The sequence below is a fragment of the Muscardinus avellanarius genome (genome assembly GCF_963383645.1).
Source record: "Muscardinus avellanarius genome assembly, chromosome: 5".
NCBI lineage: Eukaryota > Metazoa > Chordata > Mammalia > Rodentia > Gliridae > Muscardinus > Muscardinus avellanarius.
Genome location: NC_137790.1, coordinates 105,470,849 through 105,493,859, shown reverse-complemented (window position 1 = coordinate 105,493,859; position 23,011 = coordinate 105,470,849). Strand labels below are relative to the sequence as shown.

At 38.5% G+C, this 23,011-nt stretch overlaps 1 protein-coding gene across 1 annotated transcript in view; it reads left to right on the top strand.

Annotated features, from left to right (window-relative positions):
* The window catches only part of PRKCI (protein kinase C iota), a gene marked incomplete at both ends in the record, with an annotated part of 75,371 nt that overhangs the window by 42,429 nt on the left and 9,931 nt on the right, over positions 1–23,011 (top strand). The window contains 6 exons of the mRNA XM_080696314.1: positions 1,610–1,661; positions 4,886–4,944; positions 10,132–10,308; positions 10,983–11,080; positions 12,667–12,753; positions 15,808–15,943. Of these exons, the coding sequence (XP_080552440.1) occupies positions 1,610–1,661; positions 4,886–4,944; positions 10,132–10,308; positions 10,983–11,080; positions 12,667–12,753; positions 15,808–15,943 (609 nt within the window). The remainder of the gene's footprint in view (positions 1–1,609; positions 1,662–4,885; positions 4,945–10,131; positions 10,309–10,982; positions 11,081–12,666; positions 12,754–15,807; positions 15,944–23,011) is intronic.

Sequence of the window (23,011 nt, the reverse complement as noted above, 5' to 3'; positions counted from 1 at the left end):
CTGTTTCTGAGCTACACCCCTAGTCCTATTTTTTTTTTTTGCAGTATTGGGAATTGAACCCAAGGGCATTCTACCTCCAGGATAAACCCTCAGCCCTATTTTATTTTTCATTTGGAAACACGGTTTTGTGAGGTTGATGAGAGTCTCACTACTTGCTCATCTTGTCTGCAAACCTGCAATCCTCCTGTCTTAGCATCCCAGGAACTGGGATTTCAAGCGTGTACCACCACTCCTGGCTCTTTTGTTTTTTTATTTTGAAACAGGGTCTCACTGAGTTGCTGAGGTTGGCCATAAACTTGTGATCCTTCTATCTCAACCTCCCAATTGCTGAGATTACAAGTGTGCACTACCATGCCCCAGCTCGCCTCATGCTATTTTGAAACATATTTCAATATTTACTTCTTAAGAACTCTGGTGTTTGCCCACAAGAAGGCACATGTGTTTGAGTGCTTCTTTTGTGTACCTTTCAATGAAGCCATATGCCTCTTTTTTTTCTGACTCAGCTTTCTCACTGAAGAATATATCTTAGTTATATCTTAGTCTTTTTTTTTGGTGGTACCGGAGATGGAACCCAGGGACATTCTACCCCCAAGCTATACACCCTCTCCCCCCCAGCCTACTTAAGAACCTATCATTAAGGCAGCCATAAAATTATAATTGTGGCCAGGCATAGTGGCACATGCTCCCAGTATTTGGGAGGCTGAGAGAAGAGGATTACGGGTTCAGGATCAGCCTCAGCTGGTGAGACTGTTTTAAAATAAAAGGGCAGTGGGGTGGTGTGTAGCTTAGAGGTGGAATACCTCTGGATTCAGTCCCCAATACCACATTTAAAAAAATTATAATTCTGTTTCTAATGTTCTTCAAGTTTTCTTCCTGCTGGTATTCATTAAATTTAGATTTCAAACCAGGTGTGGTGGCGTACGCTTGTAATTCCAGCATTCAGGAGGCTGAGACCAGAGGATTGAGGTTCAGGGACAGCCTCAGCTACTTAGCGAGGCTTTTCACAACTCAGTGGGAACCTGTTTCAAAAACTAAAAACAACTGAAAGATAGGGCTGGGGGTGTAGCTCAGACGTAGAATGCCTCTGGGTTCCATCCCAAGTACTGTCCCCCCCAAAAAAGGAAAAAATAGAGCTGAGGTTGTAGTTCAGAGGTAGAATGCCCCTGGGTTCAATTCTTGGTAACACACATACACACACACATGAAAGTAGTAATAATAAAAATAGGTAAATAAATAAATATCCTTTGTCTCTGGTCCTCAGCAAAGAACTACTGTAGAATTTTTTCCCAAAGACTTAAAAATGGATTTTGAAGGAAGAGTAGTGTAGAAGTGAAAAAAACCCCAGAGTATATTGGATTTTAATTTGATTTCTAATTGATGGTCCAAACTTAGTTTTGTGTTTTCTTTTTTTGTAAAATGTGATTAGCATTACCTCATTCATAGGAATATTGTATGGTTTTATAAAATAAATATGATTCTCACCTAAGTTATATTCTTCAAATTTATATTTTAGTGTATCTGTCTCATTGAAATAATGTTATTTCTGAATTTGTAGAAGTATTGGGGTTTTAAAGGAATCCATTAAGTGTGTCTTTGGAAATGTTTGTAGGAACCAATGATGTCAATGGATCAGTCCATGCATTCAGACCACACACAGACAGGTAAGAATGAGATTGACAGAAACCACAGTTCACCAGCAAGGTAGCATTTACCAAAGTTTAAAAACATCTATACTCTTAGTACAAGTAGGTAAACATTTTGTGGTGGTAAGGCATCTTAAAAAGACAACTGTAGCCAGGGCTGGTGGCTCATGCTTGTAGTCCCAGTACTTGGGAGGCTGCGACAGGAAAATTATGCGTGTTCAAAGCCAGCCTCAGCTACTTAGGCTCTCAGCAATTTAGTGAGACCCTGTTTCTAAATAAAATATAAAATAAGCCTGGGAGGACAACTGTATAAATGTTAGCAAATGACTGTTTTTTCTAGTTCAGATAAATTTCTTTGGAGACTCTTCTTATATTCAGCAAATCAAATTTCTTTTTCACATTGAAAAAATATAAAGCAAGCCAGGTGTGGTGGTGCACCGCTTGTAATCCCAGCATTTGGGAGGCTGAGACAGGGGGATCACGGTTCGTGGACAGTCTCAGTTGAGGCTCTTTGCAACTCATTGAGACCCTGTTTCAAAATAAAGAATAAAACATAGGGCTGGGGGTGTAGCTCAGTTCCATCCTCTGTAGAAAATATATGTGTGTGTGTGTGTGTGTGTGTGTGTGTGTGTGTGTGTGTGTGTGTAAATATAAATAAATATATATATAGAGAGAGAGAGAGAGAGAGCGCGCGCGCGCGGAGAGAGAGAGAGGGACAATGCGGGTGTGCATTTTTGTGAGCCATATTGACTGTGTTCAAGTCATAATAAAGCTTTTCCTCAAAGCCTTATATCAGTTAGACATGGTGGTACATGCCTCTAATCCCAGCTTCTCAGGAGGCTGGAGTAGGAAGATAAGTTTGAGGCCAACCTCTGTAATTTAGTAAGACCCTGTCTAAAAATAAAAAAGGGTTGAGGATATAACTCAGTGGTAGAGCACCCCTAGGTTCAATTCCCAGTACTGCAAAAAGAAAGAAAAAAGAAATGATAAAAGATAGAGAGATTCAGTGTAGAAATTGTAAAAATGTGATCTGGGTGTAGTGATCCACACCTGTAATCTCAGTACTTGGGAGGCTGAGACAGGAGGATCATAGATTTGAGGACAGCCTCAGCAAGTAGTAAGACTGTCATTAACCTAGCAAAACCCTAGGTTTTGCTTATTTCCAAATAAGAAGTAAAATTGGATTGGGGTATAGCTCAAAGGTAAAATGCCACTAGGTTCGATTCCTAGTGCAACAAAAACAAAAGAAATTGTGAAAATATGAGTTAAAATGTTAAATAGGAATGAAACCCTAAACATGGATCTGTGGGATTTGGAGAGCAATGAAAGGTACAGAGCAACGCCGGGCGTGGTGGCTCAGGCTGGTAATCCCAGCTTCGGGAGGCTGAGGCTGGAGGATTGTGTTTCCTCAGCAGCCAAGCTGCTCAGTGAGGCCTCTGCAACCCAGTGAGACCCTTTTGCAAAATAAAGAATAAAAAGCAGGGCAGGGGTGTAGCTTGGAGGTAGAATGCCCCTGGGTTCCACCCCTAGTTACCCCCCCCACACACACACACATAGAGCAGCCTGATTTGCTCTATTCTGAATCAAAAAAGGAAGATACGGAAATTTTTAGAAAGATAGAATGTAGTTTCTTGCTCATGGAAGAATAAGTAATAGAAACTTCATCCTTGTCAGTTCTTTTCTTGACCTATGGGTAGTCAGAAACATTTTGAATGAGAAGAGAGTGAGAAGTGAAAATCATAGACCCCATTTCTGCTTCATTTGTACCACAGGATTTAAATGGGGTTTATAAGCCTGGCATGTTGGTGCATGCTTATAATCCCAGTACTTGGGAAGCTGAGACAGATGGATCGTAGGTTCTCGACCAGCCTCAGCTACTTAGGCCATCTGCAATTATGTGAGACCCTGTTTCAAAATAAAAGAATAAAATGTGGCTGGACGTGTAACTCAGAGATAGAATGCCCCTGGGTTCCATCCCCAGTGCCACACAAAAAAATGGGGGGAGGCTTACAGAGTTGACTTTCTAGAAGTAATTGGTTAATTTGTAAAGAAGAGAAATGTTAGCTGGGATGGTTGGCATATACCTGTAATCTCAGTACTTAGGAGGCTTAGGTAGGAGGATAGCAGGTTTGAACCAGCCTCAGCAGCTTAATGAGGCTCTCAGCAACCTAGTGAGACCCGTTTTCAGATAAGAAATACAATCGGGCTGGGGGTGTATCTTGGAGGTAGAATGGTTCAGTCCCCAGTAACATACACACACACAAATTGAAATATTTTAAAAATTGTAAAACTAAATTGGACATAGTGACACACTCTTGTAATCTCAGTACTTGGGAGGCTGAGACAGGAGGATTTCAGGTTTGAAGCCAACCTCAGCAACTTAGTGAAACTGTTTCCAAATAAAAAATAAAATAGGTCTGGGATGTAACCCAGAGGTAGAAGGCCCCTTGGTTCCATTCCCAGTACCACAAAAAGAAAAAAGAAAAAAAAACAAGAAAAAAATAATTGCAAAACTGTTTATTAAAAATAGTATTTGGCTGTCAGATCGATACTTTCTTTCTTCACTCTCAATAAATAAAGATTAGTAGTGTGTGTGTGTGTGTGTGTGTGTGTGTGTGTGTGTGTGTGTGTTACTGGGGATGTAACCCAGGGGCATTCTACCTCTGAGCTACACCCCTACCCCTATTTTTTATTCTTTTTTTTTTTTTTTTTTGGTGGCACTGGGAGTGGAACCCAGGGACTTTCTACCTCCGGGCTATACTCCCAGACCTATTTTATACTTTATTTGAAAACAGGGTCTCACTAAGTTGCTGAGAGCCTCACTAAATAGCTGAGGCTGGCTTTGAACTTATGCTATCCTTCTGTCTCAGCCTCCCAAGCGTGGGGATTACAAGTGTGCGCCATTATGTCTGGCTCTATTCTTTATTTTGAAACAGGATCTCACTAAGTTGCGAAGGGCATTGCTAAGTAGCTGAGGCTAGCCAAGAACCTGCAATCCTCCTGTCTCAGTCTCTTAAGTATTGGGATTACAAGTATGTGCCACCATGCCTGGCTAAAGACTAGTATTTGACTCTTAAATTTATATAGTTTGTTATTAGTAGGACGAATATTTACTCCTAAATAATGAACTTATTCAGAAGTAAAAACTGAAAAGAAATAATTAAAAGAAAAATTTTATGTCAAAAGTAATATAATGGCACCTGTTTTCCCCCTCCTTCTTTTAAATGGGATTGGATTTTTAGTAATTCCATATAATCCTTCAAGTCATGAGAGTTTGGACCAAGTTGGTGAAGAAAAGGAGGTAAGATAATTTGTCTTATACTACACTATGTCATTAGCTTTTTAATAAGATGCTATAGTTTAGAAATATGACACACTGACTGGCTTAAGTTTTAGATCATACTGGTGAAATATAGGAGTGATTTTTTTAATGTTTGGAGGGTTTTCTAATAATTTAGTAATTAAAATTGATTAAATTAATCTGATATAATTTTTTCATTTTAAGATAGCTTAAATCTAAATATTGTAATGTACTTAAGAATAGCATTTGGAATACTTTGATATTGTGTAAAATAGTGTGGACTCTTCCATTTTATGGGCTGATTGCTTATTTAAAGTATAAATGATGAAATGTTTCAAATGCTACTGTTTTTTATTAAACATTATAGAAGTATTTAATTAAAATAATCAAAAACATTTTAAGCTTGTAGTGAAAGCAATTATCATTCCTTACCTCTTCTACTCCCAGTTTGACTTCTTAGAGGCAACTTTTTTTTTTTCCTTTTTCTTTCTTGAGGTACTGGGCATTGAACCCAAGGGCATTCTACCTCCAAGCTCTGTTCCCAGCCCTATTTTGTGTTTTATTTTGAAACAAAGCCTCATTAAGTTGCCAAGGGCCTCACTAAATTGCTGAGGCTGGCCTTCAACTTGCAGTCCTCTGTCTCAGCCTCCCAAGTACTAGGATTATAGGCATGTGTCACTGCCTGGCGGAGGCAGTTCTTTTTAGCCATTAGTGTTTATATCTGTTTTCAGTGTTTAAAGTTTATGTATTGCTGGCCATGGATCTAGTTCACATTCCCTCCTCTATTTTGTCTTCCCAGTATTTTAACTTTGTGTGTGTGTGTGTTACTGGGGGTGGAACCCAGGGGCTTTTCTACCTCAGGGCTATGCTCCCAGACCTATTTTATATCTTATTTGGAAACAGGGTCTCACTAAGTTGCTGAATGCCTCACTTAAGTAGCCGAGGCTGGCTTTGAACCTGTGCAGTCCTCCTGTCTCAGCCTCCCAAGCACTGGGATTGCATGCGTGCGCCACTACGCCAGGCTCTAACTTTTTTTTTTTTTTTTGTGGTACTGAGGGTGGAACCCAGGGGCATTCTACCTCCAAACTACACCAGCCTTATTTTTTATTCTTTATTTTGAAAAAAGGTCTCACTGCATTGCAAAAGGCCTCGCTAAATAGTAGCAGAGGCTGTCCTCCAACTGCAATCCTTCTGTCTCAGCTTCCCAAATGCTGGGATTACAAGCGTGCACCACCACACCAGACTCAAAAACCTAATTTTTTTTTTTTTTTTCCCTTGGTGGTACTGGGAGTGGAACTCAGAGGCTTTCTACCTCTGGGCTATACTCCCAGACCTATTTTTTTTTATATTGTACTTAGAAACAGGGTTTCACTAAGTTGCTGAGAGCCTCACTAAGTAGCTGAGGCTGGCTTTGAACCTGTGCGATCCTCCTGTCTCAGCCTCCCAAGCGCGGGTACAAGTGTGCGCCACCACGCCTGGAAAAAATCTAACCTTTTTTTTTTTTTTTTTTGTGGTACTGGGGTTCCTGGAAGCCCTTCTACCTCCGGGCTACACTCCCAGACCCATTTTTATATTTTTTATTTGGAAACAGGGTCTCCTAAGCCAGGGCACGCAGCTGGCTTCGAACCTGCGCAATCCTCCTGTCTGCCTCCCAAGTGCGGGGATTACAAGCGTGCGCCACCACGCCCGGCTAAAAATCTAACTTTTTTTATGGAAAATTTCTACAAAATTGTGGACAGAATAATATAGCAAAGCCCCTATATTTGTTATCCAGTTAAAATAATTATCAGTACATGGTTAGTCTTCTTATTTACTCATGTCATTTACTTCTATATTAATTTGAAGTAAGTCTAAGTTTTGTTTTGTTACTAGGAATTGAAATCCAGGGTATTCTACCTTGAAGCTATATCCCTAGCCCTTTTTATTTTTTATTTTGAAGCAGAGTCTGTTTCTGAAGTTCTTGCTAAGCTCCTTGAACCTGCAATCTTCCTTTCTCAGCCCTCTGGTACTGGGATTACAGGCATGTGGCACTATGCCTGGCTGCGGATCTAATTTTAAATCACTTATTTAGCCAGGTGTGGTGGCACGCTCTTGTAATCTCAGTACTTGGGAAGCTTAGTCAGGAGGACTGAAGGTTTGAAGCCAGCCTTGACAATTTAGCAAGGTCCTCCACAACCTAGTAAGACCTTGTTTGTTTCCAAATAAGAAATAAAATTGGGCTGGGGATTTAGCTCAGAGGTAGAATGCCTCTGGGTTCAATCACCTGTGCCACCAAAAAAAAAAAAAAAAAAAAAAAAGGCTTATTCAACCTCATGTTTTAGTTTCTTGTTCTATTTTAGTCATTATCTTGACTGCATTAGCTGTCTGTATTCTCCATTTTTTCTTTTAGTTGTATATTTATTTTTACATTACTATGGTTATAATTTTCTGTCTTACAAATAACCAAACATCTCAACATCATCATCATCATTGTTTTATTTTGGTGTAGTTGATTTCCAGAGACTACACTTTATTTTTCAGATTTTTAATATCTCTTAAATTGTAGACTTACATGTAGAAGAGTACACAAATCATAAGATTCGTCTAGATGAACTTTCAGAGTGAACACTAGCTGTGTAATGACTATTTGGTTTAGGAAGTAGATCCACCAGCATCCAGAAGCACATCTCTGCCTTCTCCCAGTCACTAGCACCCCGTCCCTCTAAAAGCAATCACTGTCTTAACACCACACATGCCTTCTTTTGTTCAAGCTTTATGTGAGCAAACTCATACAGTCTGTATTCTTTTGTATTTGGCATCTTTCACACAGCATTGTTTGTGAGATTCTGCCATGTTTCATACAGAAGCGTTTTACTATTTTCACTGTTCTTTTCAGTTTTTCTGTTCTAATGTTGATTTTTTTTCCTCCTAAATCACGATATATTATTATCAACATTCTTCTCATTGTAGTTTGGCAGACATATATAAGCACTTCTGTTAGGTATATAACTAGGGGAATTGTTGGGTCAAGTATATATTCAACTTTATTATTGTTGTTATTATTTGTTTTACTATATTTTTTTGGTACTGGGGATTGAACCCAGGGGCATTATACCTCTAAGCTGCAGCCACAGCCCTATTTTATTTTTTATTTTGAAGCAGGGTCTCACTAAGTTGCAGAAGGCCTCACTGAGGGCTACCCACAAATCTGAAACCCTCCTGTCTCAGACTCTGGTGTACGGATGATTGCAAGCATGTGCCACCATGCTTGGCTCTGAGGCTGACCTTGAACCTGTGATCTTCCAGTCTCAGCCTCCCAAACACTGGGATTATAGGCACGTGCCACCACATCTGGCTCTACTTTTTGGGGGGTGGTGGTCTGGGGATAGAACCCAGGGGTATTTGACCTTCAAGCTACATCCTCCGCCCTATTTTTTTTTTTTTTAATTCCTTATTTTGAAACAGGGTTTCAGTAAGTTTGGAGGGCATCACGTAAGTACCTGAGGCTGTCCGCGAACCACAGTCCTCCAGTCTCAGCTTCCCGAATGCTGGGATTACAAGTGTGCCCCACCACATCCAGCAAGTTTCTTATTTCTTAATGTCTAATATGGTTTCTTTCCTCTTTGTATATCCTTATTACCAGTTTACATTATTATTATTGTTTCCAAATTTTCATAGATGACCAAAGGTCTTTCATTAGCTGAACTGCCTCAAGCTTGCTTTCTGCTTATAGCATCTAAAAGTGCCTTTGAATGTCTTCTGACTTTGAATGTCAGTTCAGATCTCATATATCAAGCTTCCAGCAAACTCTTTCATCCTGATGTTTCATTGTAACTGCAAAATTCAATATGAAAAACCTAACCATTATCCCCAACTACTCTATCTGTCTAATCTACTTTATTTTCATACTGTTTTCCCCATCAGTGGTACCTCTGAACTCCCAGTAACAAAACTTAGTGTAATTTTTTTTATTAATGCATCTCTTGCCCATATACCACGTTCTTTTAAAGATATCCTTTAATATTTCTGGTATTTCAACTCTCTTCCATTGCTCTTATGAAGTAATCACACTTCTTATATATTATTACATGGATTGAAATGATATAAGAAAAGAATTAACTTAAAAATATATGTATATGTATGTATGTGTGTGTGTATATATATATACACACATACATACATACATACATACATACATACATACATACATACATACATATTTTTTTGGTGGTACTGGGGATTGAACCCAGGGGCATTCTACCTCTGAACTACACTCCCAGCCCTATTTTTTATTCCTTATTTCAAAACAGGGTCTCGCTAAGTTGCGGAGGGCCTCACTAAGTAGCTGAGGCTGGCCATAAACCAGATTCTCCTATCTCAGCCTCCCAAGTACTGGGATTACAAGTTTGTGCCACCACACCTGGATCAAACTTGGTTTTTTTTGCAGTACTGGGGATGGAACCCAGGGATATTCTACCTCTGAGCCACACCCCCAGCCCTATTTTTTATTCTTTGAAACAGGGTCTCACTGAGTTGCAAAGGACCTCATTAAGTAGCTGAGGGTGTCCGCTAACTGCGATTCTTCCTGTCTACACCTTCCGAATGCTGGGATTGCAAGTGTGTGCCACCACGCCCGACTTCAAACTTAAAATATTTTTATGTTAAGAAAATATTTGCCGGGTGTGATGGTGCATGCTTGTAATCCCAGTATTTGGGAGGCGGAGACCCAAGGATCGTGGTTTGTGGGCAGCCTCAGCTACTTAGTGAGGCCCTTTGCAACTCAGTGAGACCCTGTTTCAAAATAAAGAATAATAATAATAAAAAAAAAATAGGGCTGGAGTGTAGCTCAGAGGTGCAATGTCCCTGGGTTCCATCCCTGGTACCACACACACACAAAAAAGAAAATATTTAAAAAATCATTATAGGGATAATAAGTTGTTAGAAATATCATGTACTAGCCAGTCATGGTAGCTCACATCTGTAATCCCAGTACTTGAGAGGTTGAGGCAGAAAGATTGCAAGCTCAAGGCCAGTCTTGGCAACTTAGTCCTTCAGGTATTTAGCAAGACCATTTCGAAATAAAAATTAAATAGGGCCTCACTAAGTAGCCCTAGTACCACAAACAAAAATAAAATAGAAATAAGAAATATAATGTACAATGCAAAAATACTTCTAAGTCTAACTCTTTGATATAAATGTTATCAACAGGCAATGAACACCAGAGAAAGTGGCAAAGCTTCATCCAGTTTAGGTCTTCAGGATTTTGATTTGCTCCGGGTAATAGGGAGAGGAAGTTATGCCAAAGTACTTTTGGTTCGATTAAAAAAAACAGATCGTATTTATGCAATGAAAGTTGTGAAAAAAGAGCTTGTCAATGATGATGAGGTAAGAATGGTGGAGTTTTTCTTCTTCTAAAGTACTAAACTGCTTAAGGGTATAATTTCAGAGAAAATCTGTTTTTTGGTGTTTATGGTTTATTATTTTACTAAACATATGCTTTAAATAGATTATGTAAGATATTTAGTATGATTATTATTAGTTTTTTATAATAAAAATAAAGTCATATCAAGCTGGATGTGGTAGCGCACACCTGTAATCTCAGCACTTGGGAGGCTGTGAAAGGATCACAGGTTTGAAACCAGCCTCAACAACTTACTGAGGTTCTTAGCAACTTAGTGAGACCTTGTTTTCAAATAAAAAAATAAAATAGGGCTGGGGTTGTAGCTTGGAGGTAGAAGGTCCCTGGGTTCAATCCCCAGAGCCATAAATAAATAAATAAATAAATAAATAAATAAATAACATACTAATTAAATAAAAATAATATTAATATCAAAGATGTATTTGAGCTTCATGAAAGTATTCTAAACTAATAATACTGGAAGATTTACTAGTGGTATTTTTCTCTTATGTATAGGTTTTTATTTAATGATTATTAGTAGTTTTGATATTTAGCCTACTTAACAATTAGATTGATGATTATTGAGTTGCTAAGAGCAGATTTGTCATTTTGATGATTTTATTTCAGTTTGACATAGATTTCTTTTACATTTTTAAAATAGGACATTGATTGGGTACAGACAGAGAAGCATGTTTTTGAACAGGCATCCAATCATCCTTTTCTTGTTGGGCTACATTCTTGCTTTCAGACAGAAAGCAGGTAAGATTAAAAGATAGTGGTGTGTTATTGATCTTCATATATTTGTATTACACAATAAAAACCTGTCTGCTAGCTGGGCGTGGTGGTACATGCCTATAATCCAGGAACTTGGGCTGAGACAAGAGCATCCAAGGTTCCAGGCTAGTGTCAGCAACTTAGACTTTCAGCAACTTAGTGAGACACTGTTTCAAAATAAAAAATAAAATAGGGCTGAAGATGTAGCTTGAAGGCAGAACACCTTTGGGTCCTTGGCACCTGGGTTCCCCAGTGCCAAAGGGGAAAAAAAATCACTAAACATCCTCTATCAGTAGAGGTCATGGAAAAGAATTGTATTATGCTTAACAACTCCCTGCTACATCTTTAATCAACAATAGTTTGACATTGGATTAGTTAGGAAACGACCTGTCTAGGAAAAAAAAAAAAAAGTCATAATCAGTAATAAAAATCCTGCCCCCCTTTTTTTTTGTTGTTTGTTTGTTTGTTTGTTTTGTTTTGTTTTGCAATTCTGGGGATAGAACCCAGGGGCATTCAGTCTCCAAGCTACACCTCCAGCCCTATTTTTTTTTTTTATTGTTTTTGAAATGTTCTCACTGAATTGCAGAGGGCCTCACTAAGTAGTTGAGGCTGTCCTTGAACTGCGATCCTCCTGTCTCAGCCTCTCAAATGCTGAGATTACAAGCATGTGCCACCATTTCCAGCTAAAATCCCACCTTTTGATTGTCCTCAGGACTCTACTTTTATGACTTAATATTTCCTATATTTTAACTAGGGAGAAAAAAATTCTAAATTTTTCAAGTGATAGTTGAAAATTACTTATCTAGCAAATGTTAAAATTGGGATGTGAATGAATGACTCTTGTAAGTAGCAGTGTGTTAGAATAGAAATAACAGGTTAAGCCGGGTATGGTGGTGCACACTTGTAATCCCAGCATTTGGGAGGCTGAGATAGGAGGACCGCAGTTCGTGGACAGCCTCAGCTACTTAATGAGGCCCTCTGCAACTTAGTGAGACCTTGTTTCAAAATAAAGAATAAAGAATAGGGCAGGGGGTGTAGCTCAGAGGCTGAATGCCTCTGGGTTCCATCCCCAGACCTCCCCCCCGCCAAAAAAAAAAAAAAAAAATATATATATATATATATCAGGTTAAGCTGGGTGTGGTGGCGTACACTTGTAATTTTAGCGCTTGGGAGACTAAGACAGGAGGATCGCACAGGTTCAAAGCCAGCCTCAGCTATTTAGGCTCTCAGCAATTTAGTTAGACCCTATTTCCAAATAAAGTATAAAATAGGTCTGGTAGTATAGCCCAGAGGTAGAAAAGTCCCTGGGTTCCCCTAGTACCACACACACACACACACAAAAATTAATAATAACAGAAATGGCAGGTTACTGAATTATTATGCTGGTTTACTTTCTTGTATCTTTTTTTTACTGTAGATACCCTTTTTACCACCAAGTTCTTGTCATCTTTTAAAAGCTAAATTACAGAGAATGATATAACTAGTTTCTGTAGTGTTTAAAGCATAAAGTAACACAAGTCACACTACCTTATTTTTAATTTTGGTTTCATGGGTTCTCTCCTGTGTTTTAGATTGTTCTTTGTTATAGAGTACGTAAATGGAGGTGATCTAATGTTTCATATGCAGCGACAAAGAAAGCTTCCTGAAGAACATGCCAGGTAAGTTTTTAAGCATTCTGTCAGATTTTTTTCAAGAATGCATGATTTTTTATGTGCAGTAGTTGAAAACAGTATATAATTATTTTTATGATAGTTAATTCTTTGTAAGTCATGTAGACACTGAACTAAGTTAATTTACACGCTAAATTACAATTTTAGAAATGTATTACAATTTACTGTTTATTTTTGTTTGTGATATATAGTAAATATAGTATTATATATATTATATATTTGGTCATTCTTCATAGCAAAGCCATAGATTTTTTTTTGGTGGTATTGGGGATGGAGCCCAAGAGCATTCTACCTCCAAGTTATACTCTCAGCCCTATTTTTTATTCTTTTATTTGAAACAGGGTCTCACTAATTGCAGAGGCCCTCACATAGCTAAAGCTGGCTACAAACTTGTGATCCTCCTGTCTCAGCCTACTAAATAATGGGATTATAAGCTTGCACCATCATTCCTGGTTCCATAGTTAATATTTTAATTGTGAATATAGCCAGTATTTGTTCCTTTGTGTTCAGTTGAACTCCATTTGTTCAGAGAAGCTACATGTGCTTTTTATTATATTAAAGAGCCAGATCTGGTTGAATACTGTCTTTGCTATTGTAGAACTGAAGCAAGAATAAGAGCTCAGGTTTCTTAATCACAGAATGAAGTGAGTAGAAGTTATATATTATGTACCTCTAAACAGTATCATGGTAATGTAGCACCAAAGCAGCTATAAACCATCTTGGATACTTCATTTCTATTATGTAGGCCAAAAATTTTGGTTTTCACCAGTGAGTTGGTGGCAGGTGTTTGTTATTTGGAGGGGGGTTGTTTTGGTACTAGAGATTGAACCCAGAGGCATTCTACCTCCAAGCTACATCCCACCCTTTTTTATTTTTTATTTTGAAATAGGGTTTGGGCCGGGTCTGGTGGTGCATTGCTTGTACAGCATTCAGGAAGTGGATACAGGAGGATCATAGTTTGCAGACAGCCTCAGTTGCTGAGTGAGACCCTTTGTAACTCAGTGAGACCCTGTTTCAAAAATAAAAAGACCAAAAATAGGGCTGGGAGTATAGCTCGGAGGTACAATGCCCCTAGGTTCCACCTCCAGTGCCACAAAAGAAAAAAAGAAAGAAAGAAAGAAAGAAAGAGAGTCTAAATTGCTGAGGCTGGCCTCATACTTTTGATTCTCTTTTCTTGGACTCCTACATACTGGAATTACAAGTATGTACCTGGCTGATGGCAATCTAAACATTTTTTTTTTCTTCTTGGTACTGGGGATTAAGCTTAGACAAGCTCTGCCACTGAGATATTTCTATGGCCCTTTTTATTTTTTTTATTTTGAGACAGGGTCTTACTAAGTTGTTCAGGTTAGTCTTGAATTTGTGATCATCCTCCCTTTGCCTCCTTAGTTGCTGGGATTACAGGATTGAACGTTTGAGGCCAGCCTTGGCAATTTGGTGAGACCAACTTCATTTAAAAATAAAATAAGGAGCTGGGTGTGGTGGTATACTCTTGTAATCTTAGTACTGGTGAGGCTGAAACAGGAAGATCCAGGTTTGTGGCCAGCCTCAGCTCCTTAGTGAGGCCCTCCTCAACTTAGTGAGACCCTGTTTCAAAATAAAGAATAAAAAATAGGGCTGGAGCTGGGTGTGGTGGCACATGGTTATAATCCCAGTACTTGGGAGGCTGAGACAGATGGATCTGCAGGTTTGAAGCCAGCCTTAGCATCTTAGTAAGGCTCTCAGCAACTTAGTGAGAACCTGTTTCCAAATAAAATATAAAATTAGGATCTGGGGGTATAGTCCAGAGGTAAAAGGCCCCTGGGTTCCACTCCTAGTACCACCAAAAAAAAAAAAATAAAAAATAAAAAAATTGTGTACATATATGGCTGGGTGTGTAGCTCAGAGGTAGAATGCCCCTGGGTTCAACCCCCAGTACCGCTTAAATAAATAAATAAATAAATAAATAAATAAATAAATAAATAAATAAATAAATAAGGCTGGATTTGTAGTTCAGAGGTAGAATGCCCAAGGGTTTAATCCCCAATACTACCCCCCCCAAAAAAGCTACTTAATGAAAAGTGAGTTTAAGTTAGGTTGGAACTCTGTGTGTGTGTGTGTGTGTGTGTGTGTGTGTGTGTGTGTGTGTGTGTGTGTGTTTACTAGGGATGGAACCCAGGAGCTTTCTACCTCTGGCCTACCCTCCCAGGCCTATTTTTTATATTTTATTTAGAAACAGGGGCTCACCAAGTTGCTGAGAGCCTCACCAAGTAGCTGAGGCTGGCTTCGAACCTACTCGATCCTCCTGTCTCAGTCTCCTAAGTGCTGGGATTACAAGTGTGCGCCACTGTGCCTGGCTTAGGCTGGAACTTTTATGATGGTGTTTTGGCATTGGATTTTTTTTTTTTTTTTTTTTTTTGTGGTACTAGGGATGGAACCCAGAGGCATTCCACTCCTGAGCTACACTCCCAGCCCTATTTTTATTCTTTATTTTGAGATAGGGTCTCACTGAGTTGCAAAGAACCTTGCTAAGTAGCTGAGGCTGTCCTCAAACCACGATCCTCTGGTCTCAGCCTCCCAAATGCTGGTATTACAAGCATGCGCCACCACTCCTGGCAGCATCGGATATTTTAAAGTGGATTCCATTTATTTAACTTTCTGTATTATACATTTCTAAAAATATTGGGAGAAAAAATATTCTGATGTGATTGTGTGTGTGTCTGTGTGTGTGTCTGTGTGTGTGTGTGTACTTGTGTGTGATGCCGAAGATTGAACTCAGGGGCATTCTGCCTTCAACCAACCTCTACCCCTAGTTCTTTTTTTTTTTTTTTTTTTTAAATTTAGAAACAGTGTCTGGCAAAGTTGTTGACAGCCTAAGTTACTGTGATCCTCTAGTCTCAACCTCCCAAGTACTTGGATTACTGGTGTGCACCACTATGCCTGTCCTTTAATGTGATTTTATGTTTTCAGTTGCAGGTGGGAATATAGTCTTAAATACCTTCCTCTAGAAAATTACCACAATTAAAAATTTTTAGTCACATGACTTATTTTATTTCATTTTAGGTTTTACTCTGCAGAAATCAGTCTAGCATTAAATTATCTTCATGAGCGAGGGATAATTTATAGAGATTTGAAATTGGACAATGTATTACTGGACTCTGAAGGACACATTAAACTCACTGACTATGGCATGTGTAAGGTAAGGAAAATTTTTTAATTATTAAAAAGGACTAGCTGGGCGTGGCGGTGCACGCTTGTAATCCCAGCATTCGGGAGGCTGAGACTGGAGGATCGCGGTTCACGGACAGCCTCAGCTACTACTTAGTGAGGCCCTCTGCAACTTAGTGAGACCCTGTTTCAAATAAAAAATAAAAAAATAGGGCAGGGGGTTTAGCTCGGAAGTTGAATGCCCCTGGGTTTCACCCCCAGACCCTCAAAAAATATAAAATAAAGTAAAATAAAACAAAAAGGACTTAGCCAGGTGTGGTGGCACAGGCTTATAAACCTAGTACTTGGGAGGCTGACAGGAGGATTGCAGGTTCGAGGACAGTGTCAGCAATTTAGTGAGGCCCTCAGCACACTGGTGAGACCCTGTTTCCAAATAAAAAATAAAATCTATCTGGGTTTGTAGTTCAGAGGTAGAATGCCTCCACGTTCAATTTCTAGTCACACAATTTTCTTGGTTAAGTAGTTGCATATTTAAAATAGGGAAATTATTTCTGCTTTTTAAATTTGGTATTAGGGGTTAAACCTTGGGGCATTCTACCTCTGAGATACACCTTATATACTTTTTATTTTTGTTTTGAAATAGAGTCTCCTTAGGTTGTTGAGAGGCTCTTTAAGTTGCTGAGGCTGGTCTTAAACCTGTCTTCCTCCTGTCAGCCTCCCAAATACTGGGATAGGTTGTGCCACCATGCCCTGCTGATTGCTGCTTTTGAGTAGGATATTATTTAGAATTCTAGCACAAAAACAAATGTACTATTTTCCTAGTCATTTGCAAAATTTTGTGTTACAGTAGGAGTTAATTTTTTATTGCTTATAACTTTTTGTCTTGAAAATTGTGATACTGTTGAAGAAAATTTGGAAATAAAAATTATAATTCCATTATCATGATATTTATTTATCAGCTTCCGATTTTTGCCATTTAGTAGTAACTGCATTTATAATTTTCTCTGGAAATCTAACATTTTTTAAAATTTAATTTTAAATATGTGACATTCAGTACAGTAGGATCAAGTAAGAATTGTTATTCCTAGAACTTTTTATTTCTTGTTTATTCTTTTTTATGTGTTTCATTTAAAGGTATGATTTTTACCCCCACAAGATGTGTAGGGTACTATTCTACTTATTAAGGCATCTGGTACCACATTACCTCTCAAGTGTGTAAGTGTGTGATTTGCATTCCTCATTCTGAGCTCAGAGATTTCCTAATGCCAGTATTACATAAAACAGTCTAGTCATGCTGAAGATTTAATTTTATTATCTGTGTAGCATAAATCAGAAAATAAAATCTATTGTTGCAGCAGGGCTCAGTGGTGCTCACTGAATTCCCAGCTGTTTGGGAGGATGAGGCTGGAGCCCCCGGAGTTGGAGCTCAACCTGGGTAGCAAGGCAAGATCCTGTCTCAGAAAAAACAAAGCCCCTATTTTTGCTTTTACTTGTAAAATGCAAAGCTACGTTTTCTACAATATTCCTTATATTATCCTGTAAATTTTCAATCATAATTAAATAGGGATTTTTAGTGAGTGAAACCCATATGCACTCTTCAGCTGTATTTCTGATACCTCTGCGATCTCTGTAGCATTTTTCCCCCAGGAATTTTTTTCTTCCTCTTTTAACTGGTGTGTTGTAGTCATACATCATGATGAAGTTTATAGCAGAGCGATAGAGACATACATACGTGCATACAACACTTGATGAGCCTCCCCCAGCTCCCATCCTGCTCCCGCCCCTTCCCAGCATGATACTGAAATTGGCATTGCTAATTTTGCATATGTACAGTGTGTCCCTTGAAGTGTTTTCTTCATTGAATCTCCCTCCCTCCCCTCCACCCACCTGCCTCTCATCTTTCTCCTCCTCTTTCTGGAGTCCCCTTTGTATCCCAATTTCTTCATAGCTTCCACATATGAGGGAAAACAACTGACTCTTCTTTTTTTTGTTACTGACTAATCTCAATTAACATAATATTCTCTAGTTCTGTCTGTTTTCCTGCAAATGACATACTTATGTTCTTCTTTATGGCTAAGCAGAATTATTCCATTTGTGTATATCTGTAATTTTGTAATTCATCAATCTCTTGATGGACATTTAGACTGGTTCCATAATTTGGCTATTGTGAATTATGCTGCTATAAACATATATATGCATTGTTGTTTTACTGGTTTGAATACTATACTAGTTTTATTATACTATTAAACTGTCTGGCTTCAGTCCCTTTGGGTCGTTACCCAGGAGAGGGATAGCTGGGTTTACCATATAGAAGAACGGTAGTTCATTACCAGTCTTCTGAGGAAACTATACATTGACCTCCAAAGTGGGTGCACTACTTTTCAGTCTCACAGTGTATCAGATATCCTATTTCCCCACATCTTCACCAGCATTTATTATTATTTGTATTTTTGATGATTGCCATTCTAATTGGAGTTAAGTGAAATCTCTGTAGTTTTGATTTGAATTTTTCTGATTGCTAATGACATTGAACTTTTTTCATATATTTATTTATTTATTTTGGTGGTACTGGGAGCGGAACCTAGAGGCTTTCTACCTCCAGGCTATATTCCCAGACCTATTTATATTTTATTTGAAAACAGGGTCTCACTAAGTTGCTAAGAGCCTCACTAAGTAGCTGAGGCTGGCTTCGAACCTGTGTGATCCTCCTTTCTCAGCTGCCCAAGTGCAGGGATTAAAAGCGTGCGCCACCACACCTGGCCACAAGTCTATTTATGTATTTATGTATTTATTTATTTAGATACTAGGGATGGAATTTAGGGGTATTCTACCTCCAAATTACACCCCCAGCCCTATTTTTTATTATTTATTTTGAAACAAGTTCTCACTAAGTTGCGGAGGGGCTCACTAAATAGATGAGGCTGGCCACAAACTGTGATCCTCCTATCTTAGTCTTCCAAGTACTAGGATTACAAATGTGCGCCACTGCTTGGCTTTGTCCATTTTTTATTTGGGTTTCTTGTTTTTTGTTTTGTTTTGTTTGTGTGATATTGGGGATTAAACCCAGGGGCATTGTACTTATGAGCTACACTCCAAGCCCTATTTTATTTTTATTTTGAAACAGAGTCTTGCTAGTTTGATGATAGTCTCACTACTTGCTGAGTCTGTCTTCAAACCTGCAATCTACCTGTCTGAGCCTCCCAAGTACTATGATTACAGAAGTGCACCACCATGCCCAAAGGAGTTGTTATTTTTAGTGCTAAGTTTCTTAAGTTCTTTGTATATTCTAGATATTATTTCTTTATCAGAGGAGTAGCTGGCAAAGATCATTTATTCTGTCATCTCTCATAAGGTTTTGCTGCAGAGAAGCCCCCCCCCTCCCCCCCCGGCACTGGGGATTTAACCCAGGGGCATCCTACCTCAGCCACAACCCTAGCCCTATTTTATTCTTTATTTTGAAACAGTCTCACTAAGTTGCGGAGGCCCTCACAAATTGATGAAGCTGGCCACAAACCTGCGATTCTCCGGTCTCAGCCTCCCAAGTACTGGGAGTACAAGCACTTGCCACCACGCCCAGCTTGCACAGAAGCTTTTTAACTTGATGCAGTCTCGCTTATGAATCCTTGTTTTAATTTCTTGTACCTTGGCAGTTCATTGAGATGTTGCAGTGTCGGTCTTATGCCCTCTTTTAGAGTAATTGCAGAGTTTTGGGTTTAATTTCCAGGTCTTTGATCCATCTTGAGTTGACTCTTGTGCAGAGTAAGAAGATGGGATTTAATTTCATTTTCCTGCACATGGATAACCAGCTTTTCCAACACCATTTATTGAAAAGGCTATTTTTGCTGGACGTGGTGGCGTACACTTGTAATCTCAGTATTCAGGAGGCTATCCAAGGCATAGTGGTACATAGCTGTAATCCTAGTAGTTGAGACAGGAGGATTGCAGGATCATAGCTAGCCTCAGCAGCTTAGCAAGGCCCTCTACAACTTAGTGAGACTCTGTTTCAAATTAAAATAATAAGAGCCAGGCATGGTGGCAATGCTTGTAATCCTAGCATTCTGGAGGCTGAAACCGGAGGATTGTGGTTTGCAAACAGCCTCAGCTACTTGGCAAGGCCCTTCACAACTCAGTGAGACCCTGTTTCAAAAAAGAGAAAAAAAAAAAAAAAAAAGATGCTGTCTTTTCTCTAGCATATGTTTTTGTTTTGGCACCTTCAAAAATCAATAGGCTGTAAGTGTGGATATGTTTCTGAATTTTCTCTTCTTTTCCATGAGTCTGTATATCTGTGTTTGTGCTAATGCCATGCTGTTTTTTTATTACTGTTTTTGTACTGTGGTATAGTTTTTGTGTGTGTGTGTGTGTGTGTGTGTGTGTGTGTATGGTACTGGAGATGGAACCCAGGGGCATTCTACCTCCAAGCTACACCCCCAGCCCTATTTTTTATCTTTATTTTGAAGCAGGGTCTCACTAAGTTGCAAAGGGCCTCACTAAGTAGCTGAGGCTGGCTTCGAACCTAAGCAATCCTACTGTTTCAGCCTCCAAATGCTGGGATTATAAGCATGCGCCACCACACTCGGCTTGTGGTATAGTTTTAAAGTCAGATATTGTGATACCTTCTGCATGGTTCTTATAACCGAGAAATGTTTTGGCTATTCTGGGTCTTTTATTATGCCACATAAATTTTAAGACTTATTTTTCTAGTTCTGTGAAGAATAACCATGGTCTTTTAATAGGGATTGCATTGAATCTGTAGATCACTTTTGATAGAATGGCCATTTTATTTATTTTTAAGCATTATTTTATGTTTTTAATTTTTTTATTTTTATGTGGAACATATTGAAAATGGCATACATTGAGACAGTGCTTGGTGCTGCCCCCCAAAAATGACCATTTTAATGATATTTATTCTGCCTGTTCAGGAGCATGGGAGATCTTTTCATCCTCTCAGGCCTTCAGTTTCTTTCTTAGTGTTTTATAGTATTTATTGTAGAGGTCTTTTGCCTCCTTGGTTAGGTTTGTTCCTAGGTGTTTTATGGTTTTGGGGCTATGGTGATTAGGATTGTTTTCTGGTTTGTTTCTGCAAGGCATCCCTGGAATAAAACTAGTTGTGGTGTATAATTTTGTTGATATGATTTTGGACATATGTCACTAGTATTTTGTTTAGGAGTTTTACATCTAAGTTCATCAATGATAATTGGTCTGTAATTTTCTTGATATTTCTTTATTCGGTTTTTGTATTAAGGTGATAGTAGATTAATAGAATGAGTTAGGGAGAATTCTGTCTCTTTTTCATTGAATGTTTTGAGAAGCACTGGGTTTACATCTTCTGTAAAAGTTTTATAAAATTTGGCTGGAAATCCATCTGGACCTGGGCTTTTCTTTAGATGGAAGGCTCTTTTTTGCTATTTCAATCTCTTTGCTAGTTATTGATTGATTCTGGGTTTTTTGTATCCTTTTGATTCAAATTAGTTATGTTGTGTGTGTTCAGATTTGTCAGTTTTCTTTAGGTTTTCTAGTTTATTGGAGTATAAGTTTTCAAAATAGTTTCTGACAGTCCTCTAGATTTCCACATTCCTGTGATGGTATCTTCTTTTCATATCTTATTTTAGTAATTTGGGTTGATTTTTCTGTTTCTTTTGGTTAGGTTAGCTAAGAGTTTATCAATTTTGTTTATCTTTTAGAAAAATAGCATTTTTTTTTGCTGATCTTTTTTTTTCTTGTTTTCTATTTTGTTGAGTTCTGCTCTGATTTTAATGGTTTCCTGTATTCTATTGGAATTTGGATTAGTCTGTTTCTGTATTTCCGAGGGCTTTGAGGGTGTCACTAGATTGTTTATTTAGTGATTTCTTTTGTGGGCACTCAGTACTATAAATTTTCTTAATACTGCTTTCAAAGTGTCCTAAATGAACTAGGGACACTTATAACCCAGTACTTGGGAGGCTGAGACAGGAGTGTCACAGGTTCACAGCCAGCGTCAGCTACTTAGTGAGGCTGTCTGCAGCTTAGACCCTGTTATTTATTTATTTATTTATTTATTCATTTATTTATTTATTTATTTATTTATTTATTTATTTATTGTGTTACTAGGGGTGGAAGCCAGGGGCTTTTTTTTTTTTAACCTCTGGGCTATACTCCCAGACCTACTTTATACTTTATTTGGAAACAGGGTCTCACTAAGTTGCTGAGAGCCTCACTAAGTAGCTGAGGCTGGCTTCGAACTTGCGCCAGCCTCCTAAGTGCTGAGATTACAAGCGTGTGCCACCATGCCCAGCTTATACTTGTTTTAAAATAAATAATAAAAATAGGGTTGGAATTGTAGCTCAGAGGTAGAATGCCCCTGGGTTCCATCCCCAGTACTGGAAAAAAAATCTAAATATTTTGGTATGTTGTGTCTCTATTTTTGATTCTAGGAATTTTTTCTTATTTAAAAAATGGCAAGCCAGGCATGATGGCACACGCTTGTAATCCAGTAGTTGGGAGGCTGAGATAAAAGCACAGCAGGTTTGGGGCCAACCTCAACTACTTAGTGAGGCCCTCCACAACGTAGTGAGACTCTGTTTCAAAATAAAGAATAAAAATTAGGGTTGTGCGATTAGCTTGGAGGTAGAATGTCACTGGGTGCAATTCCCAGTACTGAGGAGAAAAAAAAAAAGCAATACTAATGGAATCTTACAATTCTGAAGAAAAAATAAAACAACAGAAAACATGAAGAATGTTAATTTTGTTACAAAATAATTAGAACTATTTTTACCTGTCAAATATTGGTTTAAAATTAGAATAATCTAGCCGGGCGTGGTGGCGCACGCTTGTAATCCCTGCGCTTGGGAGGTGGAGACAGGAGGATCGCGCAAGTTCGAAGCCAGCCGTGCTGGCTTAAGAGACCCTATTTCTAAATTAAAAAGTATAAAATAGGTCTGGGAGTGTAGCCCGGAGGTAGAAGGGCTTCCAGGAACCCCAGTACCACCAAAAAAAAAAAAAAATTAGAATAGTCTATATACGAATTTTATGAAATAGGTATTCTCTTATGTCATTGGTGGGTATATAAATTATTATAACTTTAGGCCTTGGGTTTAGTCCCTAGCACCAGGGGGAAAAAAGT